The sequence below is a fragment of the Oryctolagus cuniculus genome, chromosome 2 (genome assembly GCF_051225735.1).
Source record: "Oryctolagus cuniculus isolate XC-2025 breed Fujian yellow rabbit chromosome 2, ASM5122573v1, whole genome shotgun sequence".
NCBI classification, from domain to species: Eukaryota; Metazoa; Chordata; class Mammalia; order Lagomorpha; family Leporidae; genus Oryctolagus; species Oryctolagus cuniculus.
Window position 1 is genome coordinate 41,796,108 of NC_142868.1, and position 23,118 is coordinate 41,819,225.

The 23,118-nt window shown below is 51.9% G+C and overlaps 2 protein-coding genes across 2 annotated transcripts; both read left to right on the forward strand.

The window, feature by feature from the left end:
• The first annotated feature begins 10,379 nt into the window (after positions 1 to 10,379).
• Positions 10,380 to 17,608, forward strand: SLC10A4 (solute carrier family 10 member 4). The gene is made up of 3 exons (XM_002709427.6): positions 10,380 to 12,557; positions 13,068 to 13,278; positions 16,538 to 17,608. Exons 1-3 carry the CDS (start codon positions 11,974 to 11,976, stop codon positions 17,048 to 17,050), a joined length of 1,308 nt encoding a protein of 435 aa, XP_002709473.2. The 5' UTR covers positions 10,380 to 11,973; the 3' UTR covers positions 17,051 to 17,608.
• A 645-nt stretch (positions 17,609 to 18,253) lies between these two features.
• ZAR1 (zygote arrest 1) lies at positions 18,254 to 22,678 on the forward strand. Its single transcript, XM_051831472.3, has 4 exons — positions 18,254 to 19,174; positions 20,268 to 20,360; positions 20,442 to 20,516; positions 22,399 to 22,678. The coding sequence occupies exons 1-4, from the start codon at positions 18,305 to 18,307 to the stop codon at positions 22,540 to 22,542; spliced, it is 1,182 nt and encodes a 393-aa protein (XP_051687432.2). The 5' UTR covers positions 18,254 to 18,304; the 3' UTR covers positions 22,543 to 22,678.
• The last annotated feature ends 440 nt before the right edge of the window (positions 22,679 to 23,118 follow it).

Below are 23,118 nucleotides of genomic sequence, written 5' to 3' on the forward strand. Positions count from 1 at the left end.
GAGCAGAGCTGTTGCGACAGCTTTATATCACAATGATTGGCAACACCCTGCTGCTAGAAAACAGACAGCATAAAAAAACAGCGAATGTGCTCTGGGCAGTAGTGCTGCTTCTCATACCAGAATACATAAGGAAGCCAATTTAGCAGAAGGGAATGGGATCATCAGGTGACACCAAAGCCACCATCTTCATTTCCTGTGCTCGTTGGGTAAGACGCAGCCATTCATTAACTCATCCCCCCATTCATCCAGCGGTCATCAAAGTGGGCCTGTCTCAGGAAAAGCACCATGCAAAGGCAATGCTTAAGACACGAGACAATGTGAGTGGCTGCTACTGACACCCCTGGAATCTGTCAGGGAAGGCAGACGTCAAAAAAGACTACCCACAAATAGTCTGGAAAAGTGACAGCGCCAACACCGGCAGTGGAGTTAACGGGGCTCGCAGGAGACCTGACATTTGAAGCTGATTTTATTTATATATGTATTTATTTTTAGTTTTATAAAATTGTATTTATTTATCTGAAAGACAGCAAGATGAGGGGTAGGAGTGGGAGGGGTAAAAAGAGAGACAGCAGCCATCTGCTGATTCACTCCCCAGAATGTCTGCAACAGCCAGGGAGCTGGGAGGTGGAGCCAGGTTTCCCACGTGGGTGTGTCCGGGACCCAACTACTTGAGCCATCGCTGCTGCCTCTCCCCGTGTCTTGAGCAGGAAGCTGGAATGGAGAGCACAGCCAGGACTCCTCCAACAGGGGGCGCAAGCATCCAAGCTGCAGCTTGGCCATTGGGTCAAATGCCCACCCCTGAAGTCAATTTTGAGGGAAGAACTGCATGTCTCCAGATGAAAAAAAGTAGCAGATATCTTCCTCACCAAGGAAATACATACCCAAAGTCAAGAGACGGCAGTGACTAAGGCAGAGGTGATGTGGGCTGGGATGGAGATAATGAATGTCGCTTCATATATTGGTGGCAGTATCTGTGGTGGAATCAGGGCTCAGACGAGACCTGGATCTGGAAATAGAGATTTGGGAGTCAGTGGCTCTGGTTCATTGCTAAAACCAGCCAGTTGGCCGGCGCCGCGGCTCACTAGGCTAATCCTCCACCTTGCGGCGCCGGCACACCGGGTTCTAGTCCCGGTCGAGGCGCCAGATTCTGTCCCGGTTGCCCCTCTTCCAGGCCAGCTCTCTGCTGTGGCCAGGGAGTGCAGTGGAGGATGGCCCAGGTGCTTGGGCCCTGTACCCCATGGGAGACCAGGAGAAGCACCTGGCTCCTGCCTTTGGATCAGCGCAGTGCGCCAGCCACAGCGGCCATTGGAGGGTGAACCAACGGCAAAAAGGAGGACCTTTCTCTCTCTGTCTCTCTCTCTCACTGTCCACTCTGCCTGTTTAAAAAAAAAAAAAACAAAAAACAGCCAGTTAACAAAATCATCAAAGAACGTGCCAAGGGAAGACTCAAAGGAGCCTGCGACTGAATCTTAGAAGCAGCAACATTTGAGGATGTGGTTGAAGAGAAGAGACGCCCAGGGGAATTGAAAAGAGAATAAAGTGTCCAAGAAGAGACACATTGCTTCTGTTTTCACAGAAGCCATCTTGCCGGGCTTTGCATTGTCCATAGCCGATGTTCATTAAGGACCCGGTTACGCGATTTTAGGTATGGTCCAGGTTCGCCTTATCTGAGAAATGGGGAAAGTAAAGCCAAACATCGTGCAACTTGTGTTATCAAGGTATCCTTTTACCTTCTGTTCTCATTTTCACCGTATTTCCGGGTGTGGAGTTAATATTTATTGTAGACTCATTAAACTTCCCAAGTTGGGATTATCACCTCTCTTCAAGTCTTCTTAGTATTACATTTAAAAAGATTGCATTTCGTACCTCTTTCTTCCTGGACTGCCTACTGAGAAGTGAGTGTAGGTGGCCATTTCTCACTCTCTCCTCCAGTCTCTCTCTCTCTCTCTCTCTCTTTTTTTTTTTTTTTTTTTTTGGATTTATTTATTTATTTGAGAGTCAGAGTTACACATAGAGAGGAGAGGCAGAGAGAGAGAGAAAGGTCTTCCATCTGCTGATTCACTCCCCGATTGGCTGCAATGGCCAGAGCTGCGCCGATCCGAAGCCAGGAGCCAGGAACTTCTTCTGGGTCTCCCACGTGGGTGCAGGTGCCCAAGGACTTGGCCATCCTCTCTACTGCTTTCCCAGGCCACAGCAGAGCTGGATCAGAAGTGGAGCAGCTGGGACTTGAACCGGCGCCCATATGGGATGCCGGCACTGTAGGCGGTGGCTTTACCTGCTATGTCACAGTGTCGGCCCTATGTTGATTTTTTGTGTGCCCCTAGGGACACCAGTATTTTAAGTTCCAGCGTCACACCAGGGGAAGGCGGGCCTCTCCAGGGCTGTTCTGGGAAGTGTCTGACAGCTGGCTGTCTGGAGAGCCGTCCCTGATCTGCCGCCTTGGTCCATGTCTGGGGCATGAGTGCTCGCGTCCTTGCTGACTTCAGGCAGCCGATGTGCAGTTGCTTCCTGAGAAGGAGATGGGAAGGGAGGGAGGGCTCCTTCTGCTCTCCCAGTCCCCCTGTGCAGCTCCAGCCCAACACCGGACTCATGAGGAGAGCATCCTACAGGAAGCCTTTCTTCACCTCGTCAGAATTCTGAGCCAAAACGGAAACGAAGCGCACAGCAGCCCTGCAGTCCCCCGTGCCCCTGGGTAGGTTTTCCCTCGCTCAGTCTCCAGCTGAGAGCCTGTGTAGTCTTCAGACATCAGGACTTACCTGCAGACCCGTGCAGTCACCACCTGACACACCCCAGGGCTCCTTCCCTGGTCCCCATAAGGCCATTAAAGGGTAAGCCCTGTGGAAACTGAGGCTGGAAAGTTACCTGCTTGTCATTTTTTTTTTCTTCCTGAGCATTTCCATTACCCTACTATGAATTTATGCCTTTAGAAGCATGTTTGGTGTAGCGGGTAAAGCCGCTGCTTGCGGTGCCGGTTCGAGTCCCAGCTGTTCCTCTTCCAATCCAGCTCTCTGCTATGGCCTGGGAAAGCAGTAGAAGATGGCCCAAGTCCTTGGGCCCCTGCACCCATGTGGGAGACCAGGAAGAAGCTCCTGGCTTCTGGCTTCAGGTCGGCGCAGCTCCTGCCGTTTGCAGCCATTTGGGGAGTGAACCAGCGGATAGAAGACCTCTCTCTCTGCCTCTGCCTCTGCCTCTGCCTCTCTGTAACTCTGCCTTTCAAAAAATAAATAAATAATTTTTTTAAAAAAGCATGTTCATTGTATTTTATGCGGTGCATCTGAGTGTTCTTCATAGAAGAGTTTTAGATAATTGAGTCAGCCGTATTGGCAGCTATTGGAGACGGAACAACTTCCACGTACCTTTTGTTATTTCTTATTTTTAGAAAAGTGTATTAACTTGAAAGGCAAAGGAACAGACAGAGACACGCTCTCAGAAAAAGTGAAGTCCAAGCTCGTTACAGGGCATCAAAGGCCCCAAAATAACTTGCAACTATACCTGCTTCTCCACAGCTGCTTCCTATTCTTGTACATTATACACATGCGCTGCTCCCCAATGGAAGTACAGTATAGTCATGACCTTGCTCAAGCGATCCCCTGCCAGGGAATATCATTTGCCACCTTGAACCATTGAAGGCAAAGACCCTTTGATCACTGACACTTAGAGCACAGCCAGGATGTGTCATTCCCATCTCTATTGGAGCTGGAACCATCACCGCGTGCCTTGTGCTATCCTTAGTTGCAGGGTTAACGCAGCACAGAGAACACGCAGTAGACCTTAGGCAGGGTTCCTGTTCTCAGTGCACTGTCTGTGTCATCTACTCTCTAGTAACACTTTGGGAGATGAATGTACAGTTGTTACATCGAACTGCTATGATATTGCAAAAAAGAACACTGAAATCTTCGGAGTCCATACATATAATTACAAAAAACTCCAAAGAGTCTAGAGTAACAGAAGAAAAATGCAGTCAATCGCGCATTGTCTCAGGACATTTCAGTTGATGATGGATCACATAGACAATGGCGGTCTCATAAGATCATTTCACTTAGTGATGCCATGGCTTAGTTTGTATGGCTACACTCTGAGGTGTGGACAATGATAAAACTGCCTAATGATGCATGTCTCAGGATGTATCCTGTTAAGCAATGCATGATTGTTTTGTATATAAATAATATAGACATACATATATATATATATACACACATACAGAATTCCAAAATCTTTCATATACATATCTGTTTTTATGGAAAAGTCACTTTTAATCAGCTGTTAAGAGAGAGCCTGAGAAAGTATGATGAAAATGCTAGAACCAACTTTTAAAAACTTTTTTTGTATATTAGAAAGGGAGAAAAACAGAGACAAAGAAACAAAAATCTCCCATCCACTGGTTCACTCCCCAAAGGCCAACAATGGCTGAGACTAGGCCAGCCCCAAAGTTGCAAGTGAGGAGCTTAGTCCAAGCCTCCTATGTGAGTAGAAAAAACCGGGTCAGCTGAGCCATTGCCAATGCCTCCCAGCCTCATTAGAAGGAAACTGGAGCTAGGAGTTGGCAGCGGGATTCGAACCTGGATATTTCAGTGTGGAGCATGGGTGTCCTAGTGTATTATCCACTAAACCAAATGCCTGCCCTTAAACCCAGATTCCATTAAGTCTTCTCTTTGAGTCATTAGGCACAGTTTTGTAGAAGTGGTGAGGGGAAAAGTATGACGTTCTCTAGTATCTTCCGATCAATATTCTAGACAAAGCAGGGCAATAGATTGCAATGATGGGTGTTGGTGTGGAGTATCATGGACAGCAGTTCTCAGATCTATTGAATGGCAAGACCATTCAATCCTGAGAGTAAACATAAAATTATTAGCAGACCACAGTCTTTACGTAAGGTCGCGTGAAACCAGGATGTTTTACAATTCTGCCAACACAAACGAGTGAGCAAGAGCCTATCTCTATGATGCGCTTCTTGTATGATGGACAAGGAGGAGGGGGCTCCCCATGGAAAAAGGGTGAAGTGACAGGCCGAGGGGCCCCTCTACGCACCACGCCTGGTCTGCGATTTGTGAGGAGTTGCTATGGGCAACCAGCAAGTGGGGACCAGCTGGTCTGGAAATGCCAGGGCTGTTCAGGGTTTGAGGACTGGCACATCCCAGCTCCCCAGCGCGTCTTCTGCTGTAGCTCCACCCAGGTCACACCTGGAGCAGGCCTCCTGACCCTTCACGCTACGTTATTTATATATATATATATATATATATATATATTAGGGTGAAGGTACCCCTGCATCCCATTTTTGCGGACGTGCCTGTCCTTGTGAGGTAAAAACCTGAGTGGGCACCTCCCTCCTCTCTAAAGATGCAAACACTCTGGCACTCTGAACAGCTCTCATCTCCAAGAACCCAGTGTTCGCATCCCAGTATGAGAAGTGCAGGCGAACAGCGTTTAAGGAAGGGAGCTTCCGGCCGACCGGTGACCTCTCGACCCCGGAAGGCGCTGGTGAAGTGGATCGATAACGAATCTGCCGGCTCCCGGCAGTTGCTCCCAGACATAGTCGTGAGGACAATGTGAATTCACCCAAACCTGCCGAAGCCTTTAAGGACTGGAGAGAGTGGATAGTGAAATGCCTCGCTATTCCCCCAAAATAAGGACCACAAATAGGAGTAATTACGTAAGTACTCGCATGGTACGCTTTCCTCTAGGAGTGCTTCGCTGGAATAAGCTGTTCACTGAGTCGGAGCCTGCTATAGAGCGCCAGGGTGGAAATGAGGCTCGTTTTGAATAAAACTCTATCAACTCTTCATCTTCTATCTTACTAGCCTGGTCTATGGCTGTGAGCACATCATTTCTGTTCTTCACATGTCTCACCAGAGAGCTAGGACCAGCAGGAACTAGTAGGTAAATAAATACTTTAAAGATAGCTGCATGTAGGGGCCAGCGGTGTGGCATAGTGGGTGGGGCCAACTCCTGCAGTGCTGGCATTCCATAAGGGCACCGGTTCGAGTCCCGGCTGCTCCTCTTCTGATCCAGCTCTCTGCTATGGCCTGGGAAAGCAGAAGATGGCCCAAGTGCTGGGGCCCCTGCACCCACGTGGGGGACCTGGAAGCAGCTCCTGGCTCTGGATTGGCCCAGCTCCAGCCATTGTGGCCATTTGGGGAGAGAACCGGCAGATGGAAGACCTCTCTCTCTCTCTCTCTCCCTCTCTCTCTCTGCCTCTGCCTCTCTGTGACTCTGCCTTTCAAATGGATAAATGAATATTTTTTAAAAAAATGAAATTTGTAATCATTCTAAGAGAAATCTACCTTAATGAATGTTTCAAAATAAAACTTTAAAAAAAAAAAAAGAGAGAGAGATTTTGAAAGGCAGAGTTAGAGAGACAGAGCGAGAGAGAGAGATCTACCATTCACTGGTTCACTCCCCAAATGGCTGCAACAGCCAGAACTGGGCCAGATGGAAGTCAGGAGCCAGGAGTGTTTTTCGGGTCTACCACATGGCTATAGGGACCCAAGGACTTGGGCCATCTTCTACTGCTTCCCCAGGCCATTAGCAGGGAGCTGGATCAGAACTGGAACAGCTGGGACTCGAACCAGGGCCATATGGGATGCTGATGACACAGGCAGCGAGTTGCCTAACCTGCTATGCCACAGTTCCGGCCCCCAGATAATACTTCTTAAATTCAAAAATGTTACTGCTTTTTTTACTTGTATAGAATGACAGAAAATTTAAAAATCAAAATTTAAATTAGTACAGCCTAATTGTAATAAAACTTCTTTTCTTTCTCTTTTATCTCATTCTTTGTTCTTTATTGTGTGGTCTGGTTATTCAGCAAGAAGCAATTTTTAGCCATAAGCCTTGAGAAATATCACTGAAGTGTTTTTAATGTTTAGATCAAACAAATTCTCAGTTTAATATCCTGCTAGAGCTTTGCAGATATTATTTTTTTTTCCTTTTCAGTTTATCAGATGACAGATGCCTCCTAATACAAGGCTCTCTGCCACACAAAGATAGTTCTGGGACATGGGTCACAACCTGGCTGCAGTGTTAGGTTGGAGAGCAGTTGAACACGAGATGGAACTGACTGAAGAACAGGTCAGCAGAGAAGAGTGAGAAGGAAAACATCCTTCCACGGAAAGCGAGGTTTGCTGTTACATTTCGTCATGGAAGACAAGCGTGGAACCCCAGGGCTTCTCTGGCACAGACTGGGAGATAGTACGAAAAGAGGCCTTGGGTTATTAAATCAAATCTCAGCGGGCTAAGGAATAGGAAGCACACAATCGAACCACACGGTAGGGAGCCGCAGAAGAGACCGTGCTGTTACAAAGCTGACCGCTGTATGAGATACAAACCGGCGTGCAGATACCTAGATGATCTCCCACCGGAGCGAGGTTGGTTAGGAGGCACAGTTAGACACAGCTGCCGACTGGCTCTGCGGTGTCGGCGTGGAGCAGTGGGCAGGCAGGTGGGGAAAGCTGCTTGCCCTGGGGGCTACGTTAAGCTGACCACAATAAGCAACTGCTTATTTTGTGAAACAACTTAACATCGGCCTTTCTTCCCCTGGCTTGGGGCTGCAATCCAGGCATATGGGTTACCCCCAAGCTAACAAAGCAATAGTCTTTGACTCCCAAACACCACCTGTAAAGTTACTGGACACCTAATTCCCAAATGTTTGCCACTTGGTGAAGATGGTCGTATTATGTAGGAGCCCGCTGGGTTGCAGCTTGCATGAGCTTGCCTGCTTTTCTCCATCAGTCAATGGCCTCATGGGATGCACCCTTTGATTGGTGGAATGTTTTTCCCTCTGGATTTGATCCTTACAAAATAGCATCTACATTTTTCTGGTTATAAAATATATGCACTCCAGACATTTGGGAAACAGAAAAAAAAAAGGAAAAATCACTAAAAATGCTACCACTTAGATGTAATATACGTTAGGGAAATTCCCTCTAAACTTATATACAGTATAGTTAATATACTTAATAGGATATAAGTATGTGTATGTCATTGTTTATAACTTTTAAATTTATTTTATTTTATTTTTTTATTTTATTTTTTTTTTTTACAGGCAGAGTGGACAGTGAGAGAGAGAGACAGAGAGAAAGGTCTTCCTTTGCCGTTGGTTCACCCTCCAATGGCCGCCGCGGCCGGCGCACCACGCTGATCCGATGGCAGGAGCCAGGAGCCAGGTGCTTTTCCTGGTCTCCCATGGGGTGCAGGGCCCAAGCACCTGGGCCATCCTCCACTGCACTCCCTGGCCACAGCAGAGAGATGGCCTGGAAGAGGGGCAACCGGGACAGAATCCGGGGCCCCAACCAGGACTAGAACCCGGTGTGCTGGGGCCGCAAGGCGGAGGATTAGCCTAGTGAGCCGCGGCGCCGGCCCTTAAATTTATTTTATCATGTAAGATTGTATCACAGAAATTTCCCCCTTGTCATTAAGTATTGTTCTAACTGTGTCTAGCACGCTTTCAGGAGTTTGAGAAAAGACTTAGACCTACTTCCAAGAAAAAAACAACAAGAAAGGCAAATATACAGAAAAGCTGATACATCATTTAGGTCTGCCCAAGGCTCCAGACTAAGAACTCTGGAGCAAGTGTTTAGCCAAGCAGTCAAGATGGCCACACCCCACAGCAGGGCTCCTGGCTGGGGTCTATCCTGGCGCTGGCTTCTGATTCCAGCTGCTTCCTAATGCAACTCTGGGAAGCAGCGGAGATGACTCAAGAAATTGGGTTCCAGCCACCACTCGGGAAACATGGATTGAGTTCCTGGCTCCTGACTGGCCTGGATCAGCCCTAATTGTTGCAGGCATTGGGGAATGAATGAGTAGACCAGCAGATGGGAGTTTCTCTCTCTGTCTCTCCACGCCTGCCTCTCAAATAAATAGCTATTTAAAATATTTGTTTTATTTATTTGAAAGGCAGAGTAACAGAGGAAGAGGGAGAGGGAGAGGGGGAGAGAGAATGAGAGAGCGAGAGAGTAAGAATCTTCCACCTGCTGGTTCACTGCCCAATGTCCTCAATGGCTAGGGCAGGGCTGGACCAGGCTGAAACCAGGAGCCTGGCACACCATCGGGGTCTCCCACGTAGACGGCAGGGGTCCGAGTATTTAGACCATCTTCTGATGCCTTCACAGGCGCGTTAGCTGGGATCTGGATCGGAAGCAGAGCAGGCAGGACTCAAGGGCTCCACAACTGGGTGCCAGTATCCCAAGTGGTGGCTTTATATGCTGTACCACAATGCTGGCCCCAAACAGATTTTTAAAAAACCAATCTGGTTATAAATTACGATACTTGGTGTATGCATGGCAGTCTCCTGTGTTAATGCACTCTTAGGTATTGAACCATATACAAGTGGGCTGAATAGGAAAGGCTGTGGAGTTCCAAAAGCGGGCTTCAGATAATGGTTCTGTTCCTATCTGCGCAAACCTTGGCAGACTTCTAAGCTCGTCAAACCTATTGTAAGAATTAAATGAGAAGATCCAAGTAAAGGCCTAGGAGCCTGCCCGGCAGGTAGTAAGTACACCATGTAGTGCTCTAAGTACACCATGTAGTGCTCTAAGTACACCATGTAGTGCGCTTTCTCATTTTTAAGTCCCCTGCTTGTTTCCTTAGAAGAAACCTCTAGAGGCAGAATGACTGAGGCAGAGGGGCTGCACATTCTTGGGCTGTTGTCATCTGCTACCAAGTTTTCTTCCAGAAAGGGCAAACCTCTGGCTGGATGGGAGAGTGGACTTGGTTGTCTTCTGGCCACCACAATGGATTTCATTTGCATCTTTTCCAGTACCAAAACAAACAAACATCAAATTGCTTAAATTTAGTCTCTGGTTACTAGTGAGTACGAATATGTATTTAACTATATTGGCTGCTTACATTCTTTTTTTGTGATCTCATGTTTATTCATATCATTTGCCTTTTTTTCTTGCTGTTTGCACTTATTAATATATAAAATATTTTTAAAGATTTATTTATTTATTTGAGAGTCAGAGTTACACAGAAAGAAGGAGAGGCAGAGAGAGAGAGAGAGAGAGAGAGGTTTTCTATCCGCTGGTACACTCCCCAAATGGCAGGTCTCCCACGTGGGTGCAGGGGCCCAAGGACTTGGGCCATCTTCTACTGCTGTCCCAGGCCATAGCAGAGAGCTGGATCAGAAGTGGAGCTGCACCTGCAGATTGATGACTGGGCTGCAGGTCCCGGGAGGGGCCCCAGATGGTGGCTTTGGTGGGACACTGGTGCTGTCCCCATCCCAGCCCTCCTGCTCTTCGTCCATTGTGCGGATTGCTGCCCAGGGCCCTCCCTGAGGGAGAGGAGCTGTGGGAGGAGCTGGTCCGTCTCTAACGACTGCCTGTTTTGCCTGTTTAATTCGATTGTGGGTTTTAGTATCTGTAACAACAAGGAGGCATTCTGGGGCCAGGGGTGTGATGCCTGCCCAGCTGGCTCCCCTGCCACTGTGCTCTTGGCTTATCTTGTAGCTTCAAAGGCTCTGCAATGCCTCCTCCTTATCTTGTCTGTTTCTCCACCCTTCTGTCTCCCCTGAGTGGACTCAACATTTGGGGAGCATGTTTTATTGTTTATCTGAAACACCGCTCTTTTACCTGCAGAACCCTACATCCACATGAAAATACCCCCCGACTTCTGGTGGCCTCTTCCGAAAGCTTGTCGAGCTGCGACCACCTTGCTCTCTAGGCGGCATGGCTTGGAAAACCTCCAAGGGCCCTTCATTTTTCTGAGCGTTTGCAGAAGCTCCGCCCCCACGGCGGGCCTAGTCTCAGGGAGAAGTCAGTCACTTGCGGTTCGGAGTGCAGCGCGTGTCTTTGGCGAATCTGGATCTCTCTGGCACATTCTCTGTCGTTTTCACAAGACTTGGGGAGGAGGACATGCAAGTGCCGGGCTCAGTCACCCAGTCTCCTCTGTCTCCGGGAAGGGGGTAAGGACAGATTCCCAGGAGGAAAAAGTCCTCCTACCTGGGCTCCATTAGGGAGCAACCCCAAGACGGACCCTTAGCGTTCAGCCTAGAAATTCTGCCCTTGGCTTTCCCAGCTGGACCGGTCCCCCCCAGAGAGCCAGCTAAGACGCACTTGTTTTCCTTTCTACACGCATCTGGTGAGCGGCTTAAAGTAGTGGAGTCTTTATTGCTGAGAATTCTGGAATTGATCCCCTGTCTGGCGCAGGGAATCTCAGCCCTTTATTTTCTTTTCATCCCTTTAGTCCTAATGCCAGGACTTTACTCAGAACACTTCGCGAATCTGCGGCCAAAACATCTCTCCGCCTGCCAAGAAATCCTCAAACACACATTTGTTCACGGGGATTTTCCTTAACTCCTCTGGGATATTATGGTGCAGGTACAGCCAGGTACTTGTGGACCTGGTCGAGAGGCGGAGGCTTCCCTGGGTCTCACAGTCCTCCTTCGTGAAAACCTGAGCTTGCAAACATGATTTCTAGCTCACGAAATAATGCACAGGCGCTTGCTTGCATGGTACCTGGTTCAAAACCCACTGCTGTGATCATGAGTTTCTGCTGCAGGACTGATCGTGACAATTGTGCAAGAAGGAATTGTTTGCAAATTCAAGCCATATAGAGGATACCGCTGCCTGTGGAGCCAGTTGAGCCTGGCTTATTCCCCCCATTTTGTGTGTCTGGGCCTTCAGATTTCATTATCAAACAGGCAGAGCCCATCAGCAAACTTGATCGGCAGCCAGGCCAGGCGCGGGTTTCTCTCCACTTGTCTTTGTCAGGTCTTTGTTCCGCCCCTGGCTGCCCTAGAGCAGAACCACTTACTGGTGATTAAAAGGCGGGGGGGACGGGCGGTGGGGCGGGGCCTGCGGGGCGCGGGTCGCCGCGCGCTGCTGCAGCTTCTGGGCTCCTGAGCGATCTGGAGCGCGAGCCGGCGGCGGCGCAGACCCCGGCGCGCAGCACCCGCCCGCCGCACCCGCCGCCGCCCAGGCTGGACGGGCGCACTCCGCGAGGCCGAGCGAGGCGCGCTCGGCTGGAGCGGACTGCGCCATGGACGACACGGACAACACAAGCCTGCTTCTGACGCCGTCGTCTCTGCTGCTGCCGGACAACTACACTCTGCCGCCCAACGCCAGCAGCCCTGGCCCCGGCGCAGACTTCTTCTCCCTGGCTCCCTCCTCCAACGCCAGCCTCGGGCCGGGTTCCACCGTGGACTTCGCCGCCGGCCCGACCCCGACGCCGCAGCCGACGAGCGGAAGCTTGGCGGGAGGCGCGGCGAGCCAGGGCTCGTCCCCGTTCCCGCGGCCCTGGGTCCCCCACGAGCCCCCGTTCTGGGACACGCCGCTGAGCCACGGGCTGAACGTGCTGGTGGGCGCCGCCCTGTGCATCACCATGCTGGGCCTGGGCTGCACGGTGGACGTGAACCACTTCGGGGCGCACGTCCGCCGGCCGGTGGGCGCGCTGCTCGCCGCGCTCTGCCAGTTCGGCTTCTTGCCTCTGCTCGCCTTCCTGCTGGCCCTCGCCTTCCAGCTGGACGAGGTGGCCGCCGTGGCCGTGCTCCTGTGCGGCTGCTGTCCTGGCGGAAACCTCTCCAATCTCATGTCCCTGCTGGTGGACGGCGACATGAACTTGAGGTAGGACCGGTGCGGCCGGCCGGGGCGGGAGGGCAGAGCCGGGCACGCGCTCCACCTCCCCGCGCCCTGGGGCTCTCCACCTCAGGCTGGCGCCTCTGGGGGAGTCGGACTCTGGGACTCGCTGGAAATGAAAAACCACAATGCAGCAAGGGGCCCCGTGAAGAAAGCAATGTCCCAGAGCGCGGGGTGGCACCGGGTCCCGTGCCAGCAGGTAGCGCACGGCAGCTTCTCCCTGGCGTCCACTGCAAGGTCCGGGGAGGTTGGAAAGAAGAAAGACGGACTTCGCCAAGTCTCAGGCGGGCTGGTTAGGTTGCCAGAGCCAGAGCAGCGGCCCTGAGACTGCTGAGTGCCCTCAGGCTTGGACGTGCTGGTGCCCTAGCACCCCGCCCGACTCCAACCCCAGGCACCTGCCGGCTGTTTCTCTCCCCGCCCGGCAGCCCGGGAGGGCAAGGCGGGCCGCCTGCTGGGCGCCAAGCCCGTTCTGACTCCCGCTGCTTCTCTCTCCTGCAGCATCATCATGACCATCTCCTCCACGCTGCTGGCCCTGGTCCTGATGCCGCTGTGCCTGTGGGTCTACAGCCGGGCTTGGATCAACACGCCCCTGGTGCAGCTGCTGCCACTGGGCGCCGTGACCCTGACGCTGTGCAGCACGCTCATCCCCATCGGCTTGGGCGTCTTCATCCGCTACAGATACAACCGCGTGGCCGACTACATCGTCAAGGTGAGGCCCCGGCAGGTGCCTTCCGCCCTCTCCGACGCCCGGCTCAGGGGCTGGGAAACGGGAAGAGAGGAGAGCACTTACAGGGTAAACTTCATAGGTACCTTCCGCCTGTGGAATCCCTGTAATGTTAGCTTTAATTGAATCAATCAAGGTGATTGCTTAATTAAAAACGAGCTACGAGAACTCCAAGTTTACACGGAGAGGAGAACCAGGCGGTGGCCGGTGGGGTGGAGGAGACGGCCGTGCAGTTACACGGCGGTGTCGCACAGGGCTAATCGCTGAACATCCGAGCACACTGCATTTCTGCTCTATTTTAGAAATGCACTTTGTAAAAATTTCTAGAAATTTCCCTTTCAAAAGTGGAACTCCGATTCTGAGAGACCCTATAGAAGTTTCCTTTAAAATTGTTTCAATTTTTAAAAAAAGAAGTTGATACTAATAAGACTAAAAACAGTTAATTGAAAAGTTACATTGTGGCACAAGATCTTGGCTTCAAAGCACAAAATTGGACCCTGTAGATTTCACTGCGGTGATTAAATCTCTGTGCTTATTTTTCCTTCCCCATTGGAGCCTTTTATACGGTTTCTGAAACTTTGAAATGGTAGAGGATTTCTATGATTTGATTTAGTATCTCCTACATTGCTTTATTTTTTAAAAATTATGTTTTTGTAGCAGTAGAAATTTTCCAATAATTGGAGAAAAATGTGTAAATTAAGCTTTCTTTGAAAAATAATGAAAAACTATAAATAAGAGGTTCATTTTTAAAAGTTAGTCCAATAAAATACATAACTAGTTACTGTAAAAAGTACAAATTCCTTTGGACAAATAGACAAAGAGTCACTCCAATGTTTGTTATGTAGATTTAAGAAGACATAATCTATAGTGTTTTATTTACATTTTTAGAAGTAATCATTATTCAGAGGAGCCAACTTTTATTAACATGAGCAATAGAGGGTTCTTTTCTATGCATATTCAACCTTCAGATAAATCCATAATAAAGGTAATAAACATATATATGTAAATGTAATAAAATATTATAAATATACATGTATTTATATTTATTATATATCCTATACCCATAATCTTAAAATACATTAAGAACTTATTGACATAGGAATTGAAAGAGAAAGTCAATCAAATGGTTATTTACACTCTAAAAACGGAATAGGGGCCAGCATTGTGGCATAATAGGCTAAGCCGCCACCTGCAATGCTGGCATCCCCTATGGGCAGTGGTCTGAGTGCTGGCCACTCCACTTCCCATCCAGCTCCCTGCTAATGTGCCTGGGAAAGACGGCCCAAGTACTTGGGCCCCTGCTACCCACATGGGTGAAGAACTGGCCTGGCCCAGCCCTGCCCATTGCAGCCATTTGGAGAGTAAACCAGTAAATGGAAGATCAATCTCTCTCTCCCTCTAACTCTGCCTTTCAAATAGATAAAATAAATATTTTAAAAATTCAGAAGAAATATACTTAAATAATGGGTAATTCGATAAGATCGGTTACTGTTGAATTTAAGGTGAACCTATCTGTATTCTTTAATTAGCACACTATTAAAATATGGCTTATATAGTGGTTATACTTTTGCATACACTTTATAATGAGTATTCAATGCCAATCTTCACCCAATTTAAAATAGTTCAGAGGAAATTTGGGACTACTGTTTTCTTTCTCTCTCTCTCTCTCTCTCTCTTTCTTTCTCTCTTTCTTTCTGAGTTACACAGTGAGAGAGAGAGAGACAGAGAGAAAGGTCTTCCTTCCATTGGTTCACCCCCCGAAATGGCCGCTACGGCTGGCGTGCTGTGCTGATCAGGAGCCAGGTGCCACCTCCTGGTCTCCCATGTGGGTGTAGGGCCCAAGCACTTGGGCCATCCTCCACTGCCTTCCCGGGCCAGAGCAGAGAGCTGGACTGGAAGAGGAGCAACCAGAACAGAATCCAGCGCCCCAACCGGGACTAGAACCCAGGGTGCCAGCACCGCAGGTGGAGGATTAGCCTAGTGAGCCATGGCACCGGCCGTGACTACTATTTTCAAAATGAAGAATCAGATTTTCTGTCAGTGCTTTCAGTGGGGCACAGTTTTAAACAGTAAATTTTGATTTATACTGGTCTGGTTTCTGCCAATTAAACTTTTATAGTACTGCACCTGATAAGAACTTCAGCTTCCTGTAAGGCAGAATTTTTGACCATGTCAGATACGTTTTCAGCACTTTAAAAAAGAGCATAAAGAACTCATTACGGTCTAGTGTCACAGACTCTGATTTTCCTTCCAGATACTCCCCTGGGGCCAGGCACAACACTTTGAGAAGTTTTTCGGGATCTCTGCCCTCCCTCCCTGACCTGACCCCCATTTTAGAAGTTTTAGGTTTCCATCTTGCTATTTACACAGCCTGCTTGACTTGAATCAGTGACATGTGCCAGTCGGAACATCAGGATGGCACATGTCACCGAATCAGTTGTACTAGATCTAACAGCAGCCTCGCAGAAGCGTTCCGAGCATCCTGAGAGGGTCACAGGTGAGCGGTTCCTCAGGAACAGAAGAAAGGGTGGGGAGGCCCCAAATGGCAGTGGATTCCTCCCATCTTTCCCTAACATTTTTTTCTCTTACATAACCTAGGTGTCAGTAATTGACTCAACACAGTAACAATCTTCTATGGTAGGAAACATTTTGAGGGTCAAACAACCACACACTAAGTTTCATTACCTTTAATAGTCTTTTCTCGCGTATAAAATCAGAACTGATCTCTCCTGAAAACACAAGGCCTGTTCATGGAGAGGACACGCCCACCTGTCCACTCTGTGCATCAGAGCACAGCTGGGTATCAGGCTCGATTCTCTCTGCTCCATTTACCAGAGGCACAGTCACAGGTTAAACGCATGCTCGGAACAGTCAGGACACCAACACGGAGATCCGTGGTGGGCTGACATTCTGGGGTACAGTCTGCCTGGAGCGTAGCCTCCCTCTGATTGTGGTAGTCACACTTTTGGGGAACTGTTTTTCCAAAGGAGTGGACTGGTCTCTGTAGCACCTGAGGACCTGTCTAGGTCACTTGACCTAAGGTCAGGGCTCCAAACCACGGGAGCTGTCCAGCACAGATCTGGGTGCCTCCTGGAGAGGGGACCCGCAGCTGCCCACCTTCAGAAACTCTGCCAGATTCCCGAGTGCATGGCAGGGAGCCCCGCTGAGGATCTTCCTCCAAGAGGCGTAGGATTTTCGGGCCACCTCATTGCTGACGACTTGTCTGTCCATGTTCTGCTACCAGGTGTCCCTGTGGTCCCTGCTGTTGACGCTGGTGGTCCTCTTCATCCTGACGGGCACCATGTTGGGACCTGAACTGCTGGCGAGCATCCCCGCGGCCGTGTACGTGGTGGCCATCTTCATGCCCTTGGCGGGCTACGCCTCGGGCTACGGTCTGGCGGCTCTCTTCCATCTTCCGCCCAACTGTAAGAGGACTGTGTGCCTGGAAACAGGAAGCCAGAACGTGCAGCTCTGCACTGCCATCCTGAAGCTGGCCTTCCCGCCGCGCCTCATAGGCAGCATGTATATGTTTCCCCTGCTGTACGCTCTGTTCCAGTCGGCGGAGGCGGGCATTTTTGTCTTGCTCTATAAAATGTATGGGAGTGAAATACTGCACAAGCGAGACCCCCTCGATGAAGATGAAGATACAGATATTTCTTATAAGAAACTGAAAGAAGAAGAAATGGCAGACACTTCCTACGGCACAGTGAAAACAGATAACTTGATAATGATGGAAACGACCCAGACGTCTCTCTGAACGTGGGGACACGCAGGAACTTCGACCCTGCTGAAATATTCTCCCTGTTGATGGCCTGTCGTAGTTCACACGTTTACATAAAGGATGACAACTGGTTCGCATTATCGTGTGTGTAACAATTAGGATCTCCCTATTGTAAAGTGTATTGGTGTCTCAACCAAGTGTTTTCACAAAGTACAGATCCACATCGTAACATAATTTGCACCTGGGATGGCCCAAGTGAAGCCGGAATTAGTTAAATGTGCTTTTGGTTTTCACCATTACCAATTTCTGTGACTGTTTTCGATATAGAAATCATTAGAAAACACAGTCTTGGACATGTAGAATCCGCGTGCTCTATCTTACCTGAGTAAAAACAAGCTATCTGTAAAGTATCCAGTTTAATGTAACTGTTGTAAAACAAAAAAAGTGTGCTTGTTCAACTTACAAATACCCAATAACGCTGGATTTTGACCTGTATTCCAAAAAATTCCCAAATAGGTCCATTAAACGGTGAAATACGGTATTTTATTGTCAGAACGTATCCAACAGCCAATTTCATTAATGAATTTGATTATCTGGTACCCATCAGTAACGAATCGCCAGTTTCCAGTGGACAACCCGTTTTCCTGCCCGTGGATCTTTGATATTTCTGTATCTCTTACTGTAGGAGGAGTGGCTTGGGAGGGAATTTTGTAGCACCGCTCTCCACCCCGGAGCTAAACAAGGCCTCCTGGCCACCGCGGGAGAAGGGGAGCTTGCCTCAGAGCAGAGAGCAGCCGAGGGAACGGTGCCCCAGGCCTGCCCCGTACACCCGCAGGAAGGGCTCAGTGGGCAGGCGTCTCCCCGCAGCTCCGAGAGCACCGAGCTAAGAGGTAGTAGACCCACAGCGGTCCCCAATCTGTGGCATTCCGCCCGCCAGCTGGAGGCACCCGGGCTGCGCAGACACCTGGCGCAGTCGGGGCATGGGGATCACCTGGCCCTGCAATCGGCGATAATTCGCTCTCGTTGGGATCCTTACCCCGGACGGGACGCGCCCACTTCCCAATCAGTACTTCACCGCAGAGGAAGCCTCTTTCCAGGTCACCCGAGGGTGTCTGTGCCAGGCTCTGGGTGCGGAGAGGCCCCTTGGCGGGGACTCCGGACAAGAGGCCGGAGTGGAAGGGCGTGCAGGGTGGCGCGGGCCTCTGGGGCCCTGGCCCGGCAGCCCCCGCAGTCCCGGGCGAGCCGCCTATTTAGGGCGCGGCAGCGGGCGGAGCTACTGAGGCTGCGCTTATGGCTGCGCTGGGGGACGAGGTGCTGGACGCTTACATGTACCCGGCGTGCGCCCCCTACTCGTGCCCGTACCCCTACCCGCCGGCCCCCAAGGGCAAGGGCGCTGCGGCCCGGGACGGCTGGCGGCCCCGAGGCGGGGGCTACCCTCCCGCCGCCGCCTCGTCGTCCTTCCCGGGCTACGGGCAGCTGACGGCCGCCGAGTACTTCGACAGCTACCAGCGGGCGCAGCTCATGGCCCTGCTGTCGCAAGTGAGTCCTGGCCTCGGCCCGCGGCCCCGCAGGCCCAGCAGCCGCGACGTGGCGGTGCAGGTGAACCCGCGCCGCGACGCCTCGGTGCAGTGCTCGCTGGGGCGGCGCACGCTGCCGCGCAGGGCCCGCGACCCCGAGCCCCCGGCTTCCCCGCAGCCCGCCCGCCGGGCGCCCGAGCCGGCCAGCTCCCCGCGGCCCGTGCGCTTCCCGCGCACCGTCGCCGTCTACTCGTCCGTGGTCTCCCGCCGCCTCGCCGCCTTGCTGGAGGGGACCGAGGAGGCGGACGGCGAGCAGAGGCCCGGGGCGCCGGAGGGAGAGCGAGGGCTGCCGCCCGCCAGGCCCCAGGGCCCCGAGGACGGAGAAGCGTCGGCGACGGAGGCGCCCCAGCCGCCTGGCTCTCAGGAGGAGGACGAGGCCCAGGCCGCGGTGCGCGCGAGCTGGGAGCAGCCCGCCGACCGGCCCAGGCTGCCGCCGCGGGAGGCCCAGGGAGGCGAGGCGGCCCCCGGCAGCCCCGAGCAGCCGCTGGCGACCGGGAGGTCCCCGGACGGCGGTGACCCAGGCGAGACGACGACCGCTCGAGAGAAGGTCGTGGAGCCGGGCAAGGAGCGCCTGCGCTTCCAGGTGAGGCTGCGTCGACCCAGGAAGCCGTCTGGGGCAAGGGGGAGCCTCGGGGCTGCGGGTCTCCGGGTTCTCGGCCGGCCCTCGCCCCGCGGCTGCCAGGGACACGCAGAGACCCCGCGACTTTGAGCGCGGGACGCGTCCGTGTGTGCGGCGGCCGGCGGGGGGACTCCGCGCACTGGCCCGGGCGTCGCGTTTGCGTCGATCCCGAGTCAGCCCGCGCAAACCCTACCGGCGGGCTGGGGGTAGGGGAGAGGGGGCGGGTCTTGACCCCAAAGTTGGGTGCTGGACTCCAGAGCACCCGGAGGTGTCTTCTCCAGCGACAGAGCCGGTTCTCCCGGGGCCTCCATTTCCCCCACTAAATGCACTACTGGGTCCTGCAAGCTCTCCCTTAACGGCCTCGCGCTGCAAGCTGGAGGCCCTGGAGGCCCTCCCGGAGGCAGCGTTCCCTTTCAGAAACCCGATTCTGCTCGGGAAGGCGTGCGCGTGGTCTTTGTGTCCCACAAAAGTCCCAGGGCTGTGTGTTTTGAGCCAGAGCCCTCATTCGCAGACTGGCCACACATACAAGGCCGCGTGGCATCCTAGTGACTTCGTCTTACGTGGCTGCATTCAAGTCTGCTCACCTGCAGTTCTAAAGGCCTAACTCTAAAAACCTGTGTGCCGCTTGCTGCGTGCGCCCTGGGCGGCAGGTAGGGAGGCGACAGTATAGGGTAATCCTGACTGTGGCTGACCGAGTGTCCACCTGCTGGCCGTGAACCTGAGCAGCAGCCCCGAGAACTTGATCTTGAGGGAACGCTTTGCAAAGCATCTTGGGTGCAGTCTTGCTCCTCTCGAGCACCACGGCTTCCGTGGGTGTGAGCACGCGCGCCAGGAGCAGGCTACTCTTGCAGGGCGAAGGCCGCCCCGTGGGATTCTCAAGCTCCTTCGGGCCTGTTTGCTTATTTGCCTGACTAAGCTATTGGCTCACGTCATCACTGCGGGGCAGAGGCTGACCCAAACCTGATTCCACTTTCCTCTAGGGGCTGGAGGGAGATTATCTGTGTTAGGTAGCAGGCAATCCGCGTGTCTTGTTGGTAACCTGTGGAATTCTGTTCAGTTCCTAGAGCAGAAATACGGCTATTACCACTGCAAGGACTGTAACATCCGCTGGGAGAGTGCCTATGTGTGGTGTGTGCAGGGCACAAACAAGGTAAGACAGGCTGTGCATCTGGCTTCGGTGCCAGCACATCGGGGCCCTCTCGCTGTGAGTTAATCCTCCTTCTCATCACAGGTTTACTTCAAACAGTTTTGCAGAACTTGTCAGAAGTCTTACAACCCCTACCGCGTGGAGGACATCACCTGCCAAGTAAATCAGATGCTTGCATTTTGTGTCTGGGTGGGGGTGCTGGCAGAGGGTTTTGGGAGTTCCTTGGATGTATTTGTCTTTCTTTTTAAATATTTATTTTACTTATATGAAAGTCGGAGTTAAGCAGAAGGAGAGACAGAGAGAGGTCTTCCATCTGCTGGTTCACTCCCCAGTTAGCTGCAGTGGCTGGAGCTGTACTGATCTGAAGCCAGGAGATCCTTCCAGGTCTCCAAGCAGGTGCAGGGCCCAAGGACTTGAGACATCTTCTGCTTTCCCAGGCCATAGCAGAGAGCTGGATCGGAAGAGGAGCAGCAGGGACTCGAACTGGTGCCCATATGGGATGCCGGCGCTTTAGGCACTGTTCTAAAGTTTTATTTGTTTACTTGAGAGGCGGAATCACAGATGAAGAGACAGAGGTCTTCCATTCACTGGTTGACTCCTCAAATGGCAGCAACAGTGGAGCTGGGCTGATCAAGGCCAGGATCAGCTGCTTCATCCAGGTCTCCCATGCAGGTGCAGGGGCCCAAGTACTTGGGCCGCCATCTTCTATTTTCCCAGGCCGTAGCAGAGAGCTGGATCAGAACTGGAGCAGCTGGGACATGAACCAGTGCCCATATGGGATGCCAGTGCTGTGGGTGGAGGCTTAACTTAGTACCCTACAGCACCGGCCCCTGACTTTAGATTTTTTTATTCTTGCTAGCATTGTAGAAATAATACACAATCAAACTGAGGCCTTGGTATTAACTTCCTTCTGCCCCTGCCCTCATGGGCATGTTAACTTTTTCAACTGTGATCTCAATAGCAGTATGCATGAAAGTTCAGCTTCCCTGCTGTTCAGTCTAATGTCCTTTAAAAAAAGGATAATTCCCTACTGTGGTGAAGTGGTGCAGGCTGGCTGTTTGGAATGAGTGTTCACTAAAAGCATTTGGCTGAGTTGTGAGTACTTCGTGTAAATGCAGGGCTTAAACTGTCATCCTTACCTAACTGCTCACAAAGGGACAACTTGTTTTCAGATAAATCCAAGCTGTCTAACTTTATGGGGTTAATTCATAACCTATTGCTTTTTTAAAACTTCCTTACTTGAAAGGGTGGGGGAGGGGAGGGAGAGAGGTCTTCCATCCTCTCCAGATGGCCACAACAGTGTAGGCTGGGCCAGGCACAAGCCAGGAGCTTCTTGCAGGTCTCCCATGTGGGTGCAGGGACCCAAGCACTTGGGTCATCACGTGCTGCTTTCGCTGGTGTGTTAGCAGGGAGCTGGATTGGAAGTGGAGCAACCCGGACTTGAACTGGTGCCCACGTGGGATGCGGGATGCCGGCATCAAGGGTGGCTCTACTGGCTAAGCCACAGCGCCGGCCCCTGCTTGCTTGCTTTTAACTAAGCAGTGTGCTGAGGGCTTGGCATGGTCTTCACAGGGCAGGAAGTGACTACAGTTGTCATGCAGCTAATGGGAGCTGAGGCGCCAGCTGAAGCAGCCTGATCAGTGCACTTGTGTCCTGTTGGCTGTTGGGTGTTAATGTTGCCTGGGGTGGGTGGGGAGAAAGCAAGGGAGAACCGTTGCGGGTCACTGTGGGGCACCCTTCTCAAGGGTACCTTACCCGCTCCGTCAATCCTCCCCTGCTTGCTTGTTCTCCTTTCTATGCACTTCAAATGCAGGAGGAAAAATGTCCTCTTACCAAGCCATTTGAAAACAAAGCTCACGATTCAGAATCGAATCCAGTGCTGTGTAGCACCCTTCCAGCACGGTTAGCACCCTCAGTTCCTAACCGTGTGGCTGCCAGGGCCGCGGGAGTGTAGACAGACAAAACGCAGGTGTGCGCGGATGGGGATGGCCGGGGCCTTGCCAGGGGCTTCTCGGCCTACTTCTCACTTGGACTTTTCCAGAGTTGCAAACGTACGAGGTGTTCCTGCCCGGTGAAACTTCGCCACGTGGACCCTAAGCGGCCCCATCGTCAAGACTTGTGTGGGCGATGCAAAGGCAAACGCCTATCCTGTGACAGCACGTTCAGCTTCAAGTACATCATCTGAGACAGTGCAGAGCAGGCCGGGCTGCGGCGTGCTGCGGGGCAGGCCCGGGGCGTCCTCCTGGGCTCCCCCTCCCTCACAGTACTTCCAAAGGCAGTATGTTTTGACAGAGCCTCCAAATAAAGGTATTGCAAAACGATCTACAGACTGCATAGAATCCCACGTCCTCTAAAAGTCTGCGGAGGGCTCGTCGCGGGCTGCGAGTCTGGCCTGGCACTTGCGCGTTGGTTGATGTGTCACAGGCCAGCCTCTGAGCTAGGTTAATGCTGCGGAAACTGGAGGCCTGCAGACAGGGTGCTTCAAAAACCTCGTGGGGAAAATGGAAGGAAAAGAGACTTTGGGGCAGATGCCGTGTTGCTGCGGGTTGAGCCACCGTCTGCCGTGCCAGCGTCCCCTCTCGGCGCCCGTGTAGTCCCGGCTGCTCAGCTTCTGATCCAGCTCCCTGCTCGTGCTCCTGAGAAAGCAGATGATGACCCGAGTCCCCGGGCCCCTGGCACCCATGTGGGAGACCTGGATGGAGTTCCAGGTTCCTGGCTGTGGCCTGGCCTAGCCCTGGCTGTTGTGGCCTTTTTGGGGGAG